The sequence below is a fragment of the Ailuropoda melanoleuca genome, chromosome 5, assembly GCF_002007445.2.
Source record: "Ailuropoda melanoleuca isolate Jingjing chromosome 5, ASM200744v2, whole genome shotgun sequence".
NCBI lineage: Eukaryota > Metazoa > Chordata > Mammalia > Carnivora > Ursidae > Ailuropoda > Ailuropoda melanoleuca.
In genome coordinates, this window is record NC_048222.1 from 27,052,564 (window position 1) to 27,064,950 (window position 12,387).

Consider the following 12,387-nt stretch of genomic DNA (forward strand, 5'->3'; position numbering starts at 1 on the left):
GCTGGACAAACAGCGGCTGGACTCTGCCCCGCAACAGTCAATAGGGGTGAGCCAGCCTTTATTTCTGCTCCCCAAGGGGGCGGTCTGGGCTCGCTGGGGAGGAACTGGAGCCGAGAGGTGGCGTTGAAGGGGTCAGGCCCGGATCATGGGCAGCAAAGGGCAGGGCTGATGCAGTTTCTAGTTCTTTCACTGGCAGCTCAGTGGGGCCCTCCCTCTTGGACATTCCGGAAAGTGGTGTGGGTCAGGTGGGTGGGGTGAGCCACAAGTGCCAGAACACAGATTGCATAAAAGGCTGGAGCTTGTCAGGGAGGGCAGGGGAAGAGAGTGCAACCAAGTCCAGGTCTGAAATTTCAGCTTGAACATTGAGCCAAGCAGACAGGCAGCACAAGCTCGGATAAGCCATCTTGCCCCCCAACCCCAGTTTCTCTACTGCCTTCCATCGCCATGGGGAGCAATCTCAGCCCCCAACTCTGCCTGATATCCTTGGTGCTGGGCCTCTTGCCTGGAGGTAAGAGAGGGTCACCATCCCCCTTCCTGCTATCCCCAACACCCCTCCTTGGCCTAGTGAGGCTGGGCTTCATCAGCCTTTCTCTTTAGGTGGGAGCACAACACCATTGCTTGGGATCAGGCCCCAAGGCCCCTGCTCTCTGGAGGGAGTAGAGATCAAAGGTGGCTCCTTCAGGCTTCTCAAGGAGGGCCAGGCACTGGAGTACGTGTGTCCCTCTGGCTTTTATCCATACCCTGTGCAGGCACGCACCTGCAGATCCACCGGGTCCTGGAGCGCCCTGCAGACCCAAGACCAAAAGATTGTCAAGAAGGCAGAATGCAGAGGTTGGAGGGCAGTGAGGGTGGGCACGGGGCAACAGAGGGATGGAGCAGGTGGTGGCCAAGGGCCAGATAGGATGCTCTTAGAGTTCTGTTGAGGCCAAGCAGGCTAACAGGGAGATGAGCAAGTGCAGGAGCTGTCTAGGACTGAAGCAGGGAAGGAGGGAGGAGGAAGGGAGTGAATCTTCACTGAGTATTTGCCCTGTGCCAGGCAGCCCCTTCAGTGAAAACAACACTCAGAAATGGGGAGCAAGGAGAAGTGGGACTCATCATGGGTTGAGGGTAGCCGCTGTTTCTGTGGGACCAAAAAGGCACCGTTTGTCTGTGATGGGTCGCTGAGTCCAGGAGGGATATGCTCAAGAGAAGACCCTCCTTTTCAGTAACTTCTACTTGTCCCTCTCCCCAAAGCAATTCGTTGTCCAAGACCACAGGAGTTTGAGAATGGAGAATACTGGCCCCGGGCCCCCTACTACAATTTGAGTGATGAGATCTCTTTCCACTGCTATGGTGGCTACACTCTCCGGGGCTCCGCCAATCGCACCTGCCAAGCAACTGGTCGGTGGGATGGACAAACGGCCATCTGTGACGATGGAGGTGAGAAGCATCCCCTCCCCCGGTGATGGTATCCCCTCCCTGACCATGTTCCAGCCTGAGGAACAGGGACCACAACTCTTGTGCTCTACTGTGCCATCTGGGCCTTAGGTTTTGGCCTTCACCTCCATGTCTCATGCGTCTGCAGCGGGGTACTGCCCCAACCCGGGCATCCCCATTGGCACAAGGAAGGTGGGCAGCCAGTACCGCCTTGAAGACAGTGTCACCTACTATTGCAACCGGGGACTCACCCTGCGTGGCTCCCAGCAGCGGACATGCCAGGAAGGGGGCTCTTGGAGTGGAACAGAGCCTTCTTGCCAAGGTAACTCTTGACCCACACCCTCAGGTTCAGATCCTGCCCTTTCATCCTCATGTCCCTATACCAGCGCACTGTCTCTTCCCCCTAATGCAACCCAGCTCCTTCCTCACCTCTAAACCTGCCCGTAGAACTTCCTCACTACTGAGTCCTTCCTGCCCTGTAAACCCACCATCCCCTGTCTCTGGTCAATGTGTCTTTGACCCTCCCCCTGTTGCCCCCCCAACATTTGAACTGATTTCTGCCCTCTCCCAGATTCCTTTATGTATGACACCCCTGAAGAGGTAGCCGAAGCCTTCCTGTCTTCCCTGACAGAGACCATAGAAGGAGTTGATGCTGAGGATGGGCATAACCCAGGTTTGGAGGCAGAGAGCGGAGGGAGGCAGGGAATTGGGGGAGGGTGAAGAGGCAGGAGAACGATGCATGCTGGAGCCTGAATGTCTCTGGTGGCACCCAGGGGAACAACAGAAGAGGAGGATTGTCCTGGACCCCTCGGGCTCCATGAACATCTATCTGGTGCTGGATGGATCAGACAGCATTGGGATCGGCAACTTCACAAGGGCCAAGAACTGTCTCAGAGACTTCATTGAGAAGGTGGAGCCCCCTCCCTCCTGAATGTGAACTCACTGCCTTGCCAGGACTAATTCCTTGATGTTTCCAGGCCTCTGAGCCCCAGGGTCCCAGAAAACCTCTGGTCCTATTCTGTCCTCCTTCCCTTTTACTTGAAGCAGTTTCTTGACCTCTAGACCAATCATCCAGGTGAACCTCAGGGTGACCAGTCAGCCCTTGAGTTTCTGATTATAATTTTCCCTGTCCCAGAAAAGCTGCTGACCTCTCCCAACCATAGTATTCTTTCAGTGCCATGACCCTTTGCTCCCCTAACCCACAGGTGGCAAGTTATGGAGTGAAGCCAAAATATGGTCTAGTGACATATGCCACAATCCCCAAAGTTTGGGTCAAACTGAGAGATGATAACAGCAGTGATGCAGACTGGGTCACAAGGATACTCAACCAAATCAGCTATGAAGGTCAGAGGTCAGGGAAGGGACTGGTTGGGGGGGTTTACTTTGGAGTTAGCGAGGTCAAAAAATGCAGGGTTGTGGGGAGAGGGGTGGTGAGACCACGTGGGAAGGCAAGGCAGACCACTTTGCAGTCTGTGGTCAGACAGCAGGCTCATTATTGGGGAATATGGGTCACTGGGGACCTGTTGAGGGCTGAGAAGGTCACTTTGTAGCCAAAGGGAAGTCAGTTTTGACAACTCAAAAAGCTGAAAGATGTGGGATTTCGGTTGTTGATAGGCCCTAGGGTTCATAGACGACTTAGAAGACGAGGCAAGGTGATCTCTTCCCTTCCTACAGATCACAAGTTGAAGGCGGGGACTAACACCAAGAAGGCCCTCCAGGAAGTATACAACATGATGAGCTGGCCAGGGAATGCCCTCCTTGAAGGCTGGAACCACACCCGCCACGTTATCATCCTCATGACTGATGGTCAGAAGGGACCCTTCTGCCCCACATGCCCGATCCTTTCGTATCAGTGTGTGGCCATTTGGTCCACATGTAACGCTAGACTCATGGTTGGGGCCCGGAGTGCTGCTCAGGGCCCCAACCATGTTGATCTTTCCTGTGACCCTTTACAAGGAGGAACCCTTCTTAAGCCTCTTTGTGATCTGTCTCTTCCGTCCCCTCAACCTGTAATGTGTTGCTACTTCCAGCCAATCTATCTTCCTTGACCCTCTTCTTTACTTGCCTCCCCCCTTCCTGGTCCATCTCTTCTACAGGCTTGCACAACATGGGTGGAGACCCAGTCTCTGTCATTCATGAGATCCGGGACTTCCTGTACATTGGGAGGGATCGCAAAAACCCACGGGAGGATTATCTGGGTGAGTTTTATTGCCTAGAATCCAGTACCTTACTTTCTCAGCTCCTGTATCCAGGGCCTGGACACTCACCCTCCCTTTTTCTCCCTCAGATGTCTATGTGTTTGGCGTTGGGCCTCTGGTGAACCAGGAGAACATCAATGCTTTGGCTTCCAAGAAGGATAAAGAACAACATGTATTCAGAGTCAAGGACATGGAAAACCTGGAAGATGTTTTCATCCAAATGCTTGGTAGGAAGATATCAGGAGGTTGTAAAGAGGTCAGGAAACCTCCCAGGTCCCCCAAGGTCACTTATACTGCCTCTCCTCCTGAAGCCTTGGCAGTCTGGAAGGACTTTCTCACTGCTTCTTTTCTGTCACATTGTTTCCTGGCACTATCCGCTTCCTGATCTTAGAATCACTGAGGTCTGACATTAGAGAGCTTTCTCAAGTCCCTTGTTTTATACATGGGGAAAGTGGGGCCCAGAGCAGCCTAGGGACAGCCAGCTAGCTAGGGTCGGGCCTGAAAGCAGCCAGGTCTCCCGTCTCTTAGTTCCAAGCTCTTTTCACTCTACCACCAGTTTCTTGCCCACAATGCAAGGAAACAGATGTCCCCATCCTTCCTCTCCTTATGGGCCTCTGCTCCCCATAAACGTGTAGATGCCCCTCCCCCAAAGGCTGCTGCCATCTGGAGATGAAGTGTCTCACCTTTCAGCACATTGTCCTTATTAGATGAAACCCGGACGCTGGGGCTCTGTGGAATGGTTTGGGAGCACAAGAAAGGCACTGATTACCACAAGCAACCATGGCAGGCCAAGATCTCCGTCACTGTAAGTACAGCGTCCTGGTGGTGGGGACTCATGGGAGGTGGAATCAGGGTGGAATGGGGGTAAGGGAAGGGCCAAATGTTCCTATTGGACTGTGGGGTTTGTGGAAGTTGAGCTTTCCCCTCTGCCACTGTTCCCAGCGCCCTCTGAAGGGACATGAGAGCTGTATGGGGACCGTGGTGTCTGAGTACTTCGTGCTGACGGCAGCACACTGTTTCACAGTGGATGATCAGGAACACTCAATCAAGGTCAGCGTGGGTAAGGATGCAGCAAATCCATCCCAAGCTTAAGCTGTGTAGGAGCCCACGCTCCCCGTCCTCACAGCAGCTCCCTCCCTGGCATGCTGGGCCACTTGGGGGGGGGCAGAGTTGGAGTTCGGTGGGACATGGGGCCAGAGGCAGGACGCTGCCCACAGAGAAGTGGGATGCCCTGACATACCCATTCTCCTCCTACTTCAGGAGGGAGGAAGCAGGAATTGGAGATAAAGGAAATCCTTTTTCACCCCGACTACAACATCAATGGGAAAAAAGCAGAAGGCATTCATGAATTTTATGACTATGACGTGGCCCTTATCAGGCTCAAGAAGAGGCTGACGTATGACCAGACTGTCAGGTGAGCCCTCTGGAACCCTGAGGAGAAAAGTTAGGGCAAGGGGGTGCTGCAGGCCTGGGGCAGGCCCAATGTGCTGTCCCTGAGTTTCCCCATCTCTCCTTAACAGGCCCATTTGTCTCCCCTGCACCCAAGGAGCAAATCAAGCTTTGAGGCTTCCACTGTCAACCACTTGCCAGCAACAGAGTAAGATATTCAGGGAAAGTAGCACAAGGGAGCAGTACCGAGCGACAAGAGGGGCATGACGGGGTGCTGCAGGAGCAGATGATGGCCAGCCTGGTCCCTAGCTCACAGGAAAGGGCTGAAGGACATTTGCTGAGAGATAAAGGCAATGGGGAGCTGGTGGGAGGGAGGGAGAGCACTAAAATGACCCAGCCTGTTTGTCCAGTGCAAGAGCTGCTCCCTGCAAAGGATGTCAAAGCTATGTTTGTGTCAGAGTTATCCAAAGATGGCAAGAAGACACTGGTTCGGAAGGAGGTCTATATCAAGAATGGGGACAAGGTGAGGAACATGGGATTCTAAGCAGGTCCTCTAGGCCCCAATTCCTCCTGAGCATGCTCTATTCATCACCCCTTTCTCCTCCTCACCCACAGAAAGCCAGCTGTGACAGAGATGCTCGATATGCTGCAGGCTATGACAAAGTCAAAGACACCTCTGAAGTGGTCACCCCCAGGTTCCTTTGCACTGGAGGGGTGAGTCCCTATGCTGACCCCAACACTTGCAAAGGTAAGAGAAGGCTCTTTGGTCGTGCTGCATGTTCCTGAAGCCCAAGAACCACTCTCCTATAGCTTTTCCTCCCCTGTAGGTGATTCTGGTGGTCCCCTGATTATTCACAAGAGGAGTCGCTTCATTCAAGTGAGTTTCCCCTCTCCGATCTGTGGGGAGATGCCAAGTGGTCAGCGTGGGCCCTGAAGCAGGAAAGCTCCATGGGTGTGGCTGGAAAGAGGAGGGCAGAGCTGGCTTCCTTACAACTGTTCCTTGAAATGGCTAGCTAAGGCCCTGCATTCGGCCTGTGTGCTAGAGAGACCAGAACTGAGCTGGGTTTCCAGTCTAATTCTTCTAGGTCAACTCAGATGCAACTGGGAAGAGCTGAGCTCCTGGAATCAGGAAGGAATTCTATCAAATGATCCATGGCATCCCTTGCCCTCTCCAGGTTGGCGTGATCAGCTGGGGTGTCGTGGATGTTTGCAAAGATCAGAAGCGGTGGCAGCAGGTGCCTGCGCATGCCCGAGACTTTCACATCAACCTCTTCCAAGTGCTGCCCTGGCTCAAGGAGAAACTCAAAGATGAGGATTTGGACTTTCTGTAAGGGGTTTCCTGCTGGAAAGTGGTATGAGATCAAATTAAAACAGCTGCGACAACACCTGTGTTCAAGATCCTTTTGGGGGAAGGGAGAGGGGAACGTGCACTGGCCATGTGTTACAACTGAGTTAAAATCTAACAGCCGTTTTTAAAGGCTCAACCCCAATCCCAAGTGCTGAAAAACCAGAGGCTGAGGAAGATGTGTGAGCTTCCACCTCAGCGTTTTACTGAGACCAGTGCTGGCGCAGATGAGGCACACGGAACCCAGCTCCACTCCCTAGAAGCCGTCCACAAGGTTTTCCTTGTAGACATCATCGCTGTAGACAATCTGGGTCCTCTTGTCCCGGTGGCAACCCTTTGGGCTGTTCTGGACAGCTGGGGAAGGAGGAAAGAATTGGTTAAGGTCTGAAGCACTGCATCTGAACACTGCCGAGGCTACAGACTTGGAGTCTGACCAGCTCCCTCTTGGCCTCCGGCCCTTGGAAGCCCAATTTCAATGCTGCCCTCTGGTGGCCAGGATGGCCTGGCTCCCTTTAGCCACCTTAGGAGCTACCAACCCATCCCTGTGGCGAGGAGCGTATACTGTTAGGGTGGCCCAGGCAGATACCTTAACGGACATTTGGTGCTTAGAACCATCCCAGATGTTATTGTTGAGACAACTGAATGATGTTAACCCATTAAAATCTCCATAGGCCTTTGTTGACATGCTAGTCATTTCTTGTTCCATCGTCCGGAGGGCCACTCTTGCTCTGAACACCCCTTTCTGCCTACTCCTTTGCCAGGAAAACCAACAAGTATAGTGGGCTCTTTGCACTAAACTAAGAAATGCTACTGGCCCCAATGGGAGAACCATTCCGGGTGAGGCTTTGACCCAAAGCATTCTTCCTCCAGCCTCAAGCTGTTCCCTCTCCTTTTTCCCTCCCTACACCAACGTGTCCCTCTCCTCACCCCATCTCCAAGGATTCCATCCCTGCCATTCTGTGGCTAGAGTGACTCACCCCAAACCAGCCTCCATTCTCTTGGATCTTTGCACCCTGACACTGTTGATCACTCCCCTGCTTCCAAAGCTTGTGTCCTTTGGCTTTAATGGCTGCTCCCCGAATATTTCCCAAGCCCAGGCCTGGGTAATTCTTTTCCCCAAATTCAGTCTCCCCTGAGGATACTACCATTTTGCAGCTACTCTGTGATACAGAGGACTCTGATCCATGTTTTCATTCCTCACTTCACACCCAAGTAAGTTCCAGATCTCTAATTTCAAATGCTTATTTGATAAAACCAACTACACTTCATCTCAAAATGAACAAAGCCATGTGAGATGCTAATCTTCTTCACCACCTCTCTTTCTTCTACTTTCTTCCCTGTTCCAGTTACTGCTTTGGGAGTTGCTGTCTCAATCCTTTTCTCTCCGTCTTCTCCTACCTCTAACTAACAGAAGGCCTTACAATTCTCATTCCATTCCCATGGCCTCCACACAGATCCAGGCCACACGGGCCTCTATCACCTCTATAGGATCCTGGGACATGTAGGGGAACAAACAGAAGGGGTGAGCTGTGGGGAACAGGATGAAGGAGGAAGAATCTGTTCTTACCGAGGGAGCCCCAGACAGACTTGCCAGTGGCAGCATCCAGCATGGGCTGTTTGCGGGCAATGCTGACTTTGAGCTGTACGGACTCCACCTGGGTCCCATTGAGCTGGGGCAGAAGAGGGGAAGAGGCAAAGGATGGGGAGAAACATTGCAGACAAAGCAAAGGAGGAATTCCAACAGTTGCCACCCTAGAAATAGACTGAGTGAGGATCTGAGAATATGTTTCTCGTGTGACTAGGAAGAGACTTTCTCTTCAATAGGAAATGATCTCCTCCTGGCTCCCAGTATTTTAAAGAGAAAACATGAGGATAGCAGGAGGGATGGGAAGAACAGATCTGGGAAGTCCCAACCTCAGCGACGGCCTGATCTGCTGACTCCATCTTTTCATAGGTGACGAAGGCACAGCTGGGATGAGAGAAAACAGGGTCAGTAGAGAGCCTATGGTCTCTTGTGGACCCAACCAAACCCAGTGCTCAGAAGCTGCTGGAGATAGGCTGGTGTTCTCCCTCAAACCCAGGACTTATCACCTTGCTCCACTGTCATCCTTACTTTCTGGGTGGGTCCATGGAGAGGTCAATGATGTTTCCGAAGGGAGAGAAGGCCCCACGGAGGAGGGTGGGCGTCATGTCCTCTCCATACACATAGAGAGTATTCCCCTTCCGAGGGGCCCTGCGTTCAGGGAACGAATCCGACCCTGTGGGATCAGGAGTCATAGTCACAAGATGCAACCCACCTCAGCCTCTGCTTTAAGAGGCCACTTTAGTAGGACCCACCTAAACCCTTTCACTTTTCCCACCAGCCCAGATCACTCACTGCGGAAAGGGCCCTCTCGTTCTCGATCGCGGTCTCTGTCCCGATCGCGGTCCCTTTCCCGATCACGGTCCCTGTCCCGATCGCGGTCCCTGTCCCGATCACGGTCTCGATCCCGTTCCCGATCTCGGTCTCGATCCCGTTCCCGATCTCTGTCTCTTTCCCGGTTCCGCTCACGACTGTGATCCCGGCTGCGGCTTCGGGGAGGGGACGTTGAGGAGCGGGCACCACCACGTTCTTCATAGCCCCAGTCAAAGCTTCGAGGGGGACCATCACCAGCTCCTGGGCCCTCTGCCTCTTCCCCATCTGGCCCCAGTTCCCGAAGCCGATCACTGGAAGACACAAAACTGGGGAGAGGCAGACAGTGAGGATCAAAGGGGGCCTCTACCTCAACTTCCCAGACCCTGTGGATACTTAACAACCCCTCTGCAGCCCCAGCTCCTTCCACTCTAGCCCTGAGCCTCCCAAGGATCTAGGAAATGAACCCTCCCCCACTCCTCCAGTTGGAACCCAGTTCTCTCTCTAGCTCTCTAACCTCTCATACAGAGATTTCCTCTGGGGACGTCTGGACGACTGCAAAAGAAACCAGGGAGAGTTAAGATGAGTCCTAGTTGCTGGCATGTGGCTCCGAATATGTGGGACTCTCATCTTCCTCATCCCCCGGCCGCCAGGGACAGAGAGCTGGGAACCATACCTCCTGCAGATCGTCATCAGCAGATATGCTCCTTTGGAACGGCTGGAAAGTGGGAACCGGCCCCTTCTCAGGGTCCTGGGAAGGTCGTAGAGATCTACTTCAATGTGAGAGCAGGACGCACCCTACCCATGTGACAGAAGGGGTTCCTCTTCCCTCACCCTCTTCTTGGTTTCCTCTGGCCTCTTTTTTCTCCTTTAATTCCTTTGTGCATTTCTTATTTGATTATGTATTTTTCATAAATGACCTAACATACACTTAGAGTATTCAGCTTATCTGGATGTTTCTTGAACCCACTGACATCTTCAACCTGTTCAACTCCTCAGAATGACAAAACCCAGAAGCTCAAATATGTGCTACATTAGAGCCACAGAATGTGTAAAATGGAGAGCTGAGAAGTCAGCCAGTGTCTTCACTTTACAGATAAGAAATCTGAAGTTCAGACCTGTGTGCCAACTTGCCCATGACTGAATAGACATTATTTTCCCCCTAAATTTTACCTCCATTCCAACTTGGAAAGATGCCCTCTGAAGTCCCCTGAACAATGTTTCTGCTTGTGCTCACCTTTAACTTCCCCTCTAGGGTTCGAGAACGTTTGAAGCCCGAGTTCTTGGTCTCGGCTTTGATGGCACTGATGGCTCCTGACTTCACCAGCTGCTTTGCCTGCTCTGTTGCTGTGGCTGTGTCCACCACAGGCTGCTCTGACAGTGCTGGAGTGGTGAGGGAAGGAGGCATTGTTTTGGCCAAGCTGTGGGAGCTGCCAGCCCCATGGTGCCCACTTCCAGTCTATTCCCATCTCCCCTGTCACTCACAGCGTTTCACACCGCCTTGGCTGGCTGTGCTGCTACTACTTTGCTTCTTCAGAGCCAGCAATGCCTTTTTCTGGGAATGAGAGTGAGAAGAGAGGGATTGGTGAGGGCCAGTCCCTGGCCAGGTCCGCTCCCAAGGTCCCTGGGGACCTCGCTCCAGGGGACACCTTTCTCAGAAAACAATGCAAATGGTGTCCCTGGAGTGGTATGCTGAGGCAGCCCTGCCTCTCACACATGGTCCACGGGATCATCTACGATACCAGCAATATTTAATCTAGCCAAACCACGGTATCCAAAAGCTTTCCAGAGTCTCAGGTTTTTGAAGTTGAAGACAAGGTATTCAACCATGGACCAGAGCCCCAATATATAAGCTGCAAGTAAATATAAGCCTACGTGCCTTTCTCAGGGGCTTCATCCATCCATCCCCTGTATGTTTAACAAGGGCACACCATTATTTTGTAACAGAGGGATGCAAAAGTATGAGACACAATTCCTCCCCTTGAGAAGCTTACAGCCTGAGAAACAAGATGATTAGAGATAATTATCAGGAATGATTATAAGAGGTGCAGACCACTTGTAGCTGAAACCAAGTAAGATTATCTGATGCCAAATGGCTATTAAACTGGTCCCTGGGTAGAATCTACACTAAACAGATTGAAAGAAAAAGGCATTTTAGACAAAGAAAACGGGATGGCAAAGATGCAGAAATAAGAAGGCTTTGGGAATGCATGTTTTGGGACTAGTTAATAGTTCAATTTGACTAGAAAGGGATGCCAAGGTAAGGGTTCTATAGACAATGGGAAACCACTTACGGGTTTTGAGAAAAAGAGAGACAGGGTTTTGTGTTTTCAGTAGTTCATTTTAATAAGACTGAAGGAAGTCTGTCCAAAAGAACACTGAGAAACTTCTTGAGAAACCATTACAACAGTCTACGTGAGCATCAGCAAAAACTCGATCTATGAAATATACAGGAAAAAATAAACAGAAAAAATTACTTCAAAGGAAGAATCAAGAAGACTTGGCAAATGTTTGGCTATGCAAAAAGTGGAGAAGTCAGAGATGAGATTTTGATTCCAAACACTTAGGAGAACTGACTGTGGTCACTCCTACTAGGAAGAGCAAGAAAAGGAACTAAATTAGGATAGATAGGAAGAGGGCAGCTGCAACACTGGGTACCTGAGGGCTAGCAGTAATAGACTGGATAGAGCTGAAAAAAACAAACTTGGAGACTACCACCGCTTTGGTGGTACTAAAAGCCACAGAAAAGGAAGACAACTCCATGGCAGAATGCACAGAAGAGAAGATACACACCAAGGCTTGGGAAAAGCCCAACTATGAGGCTACGCTGAGAGGAGATAGATCTCCAGGTATGTGCTAGAAGAACCCCCCCATCCCCTCACACTCACCCCAGGTGTTCTCAAGAGTGCAGAGTCTGTGAAAGGTTGGGCCACGCCCCCACACACTCCCTCACCTTTTTCTTGAGTTTGTTGAATTTCTTCTGCAGAGCCTCCTCCTCCTCGCTCAGTCCGGGGGGTATCACCAACATGGTGGCTCCTGGTTCAGGGGCAGGGCCCAAGACATCTTTCTCCACTGTCACCGCCCAGGGTTCACACGCCGTCCACACTGCACCCAACCGCACCCCTCCGGGCCTACCTACTACTCCTGTCTTTTTGCCTCTCCCTACCCCCTGCTTAAACCAGGCTGCCGTCCAAGCCACCGCTCGTCGGGATCAACCAGCATTCCCTCTTCTCTCCAGCAATCACGGCCACCAGCGCTTTGAGGAACCAAGTGACCCAGGAAGGGGGAAGCACCCCTTCCGTCGCCAAGACGATGGCATCAGACACCCCCTACCCCCGCTGGGGGTATAACAACCGCGGGGTCCAAACGGCAAAGGAGGCAGTGGAACCCGCGCAGCGCTCTCAGAGCAACGAAAAGGGGAAGAAGAGAAGGAGCTCGGAAAAAAGGGGCGAAGGGTGAGAAGGAGAAGACCTTACCTGAGGGGGCGGTAACCGGGGGGTCCCACGGTCTCGGGCGGCGCCCGCGCGGGGAGCGGAGAGCGGGCTCAGAGCGATGACGTAGCGAGGGGCGGAGAACGCGGTAACCAAGGCGGCCTGAGGCGAGACACTTCCGCCCGGCTGTCCCCCGCCCCGGCTCAGGTCTGCCTC

The 12,387-nt window shown here is 52.4% G+C and overlaps 2 protein-coding genes across 3 annotated transcripts; one reads left to right on the top strand and one right to left on the bottom strand.

The window, feature by feature from the left end:
• Positions 1-283: 283 nt before the first annotated feature.
• On the top strand, positions 284-6,386 carry CFB (complement factor B). 2 transcript variants are annotated; one of them, XM_002929629.4, is made up of 18 exons: positions 284-508; positions 598-831; positions 1,234-1,419; positions 1,565-1,738; positions 1,988-2,089; positions 2,190-2,326; positions 2,622-2,760; positions 3,091-3,222; positions 3,513-3,614; positions 3,704-3,841; positions 4,322-4,419; positions 4,557-4,674; positions 4,875-5,028; positions 5,135-5,211; positions 5,414-5,526; positions 5,619-5,751; positions 5,831-5,880; positions 6,179-6,386. In XM_002929629.4, exons 1-18 carry the CDS (start codon positions 445-447, stop codon positions 6,332-6,334), a joined length of 2,307 nt encoding a protein of 768 aa, XP_002929675.1. In that variant the 5' UTR covers positions 284-444; the 3' UTR covers positions 6,335-6,386. The 2 variants fall into 2 exon arrangements, with proteins under 2 accessions (XP_002929675.1, XP_019665898.1); XM_019810339.2 differs by lacking the exon at positions 598-831 and having other exon boundaries at positions 286-508.
• A 5-nt stretch (positions 6,387-6,391) lies between these two features.
• NELFE (negative elongation factor complex member E) lies at positions 6,392-12,387 on the bottom strand. Its single transcript, XM_002929630.4, has 11 exons — positions 12,217-12,387; positions 11,694-11,776; positions 10,226-10,295; positions 9,978-10,123; positions 9,417-9,491; positions 9,258-9,295; positions 8,726-9,069; positions 8,462-8,606; positions 8,263-8,317; positions 7,916-8,018; positions 6,392-6,702 (listed from the first exon to the last, which is right to left on the bottom strand). Exons 2-11 carry the CDS (start codon positions 11,766-11,768, stop codon positions 6,605-6,607), a joined length of 1,149 nt encoding a protein of 382 aa, XP_002929676.1. The 5' UTR covers positions 11,769-11,776; positions 12,217-12,387; the 3' UTR covers positions 6,392-6,604.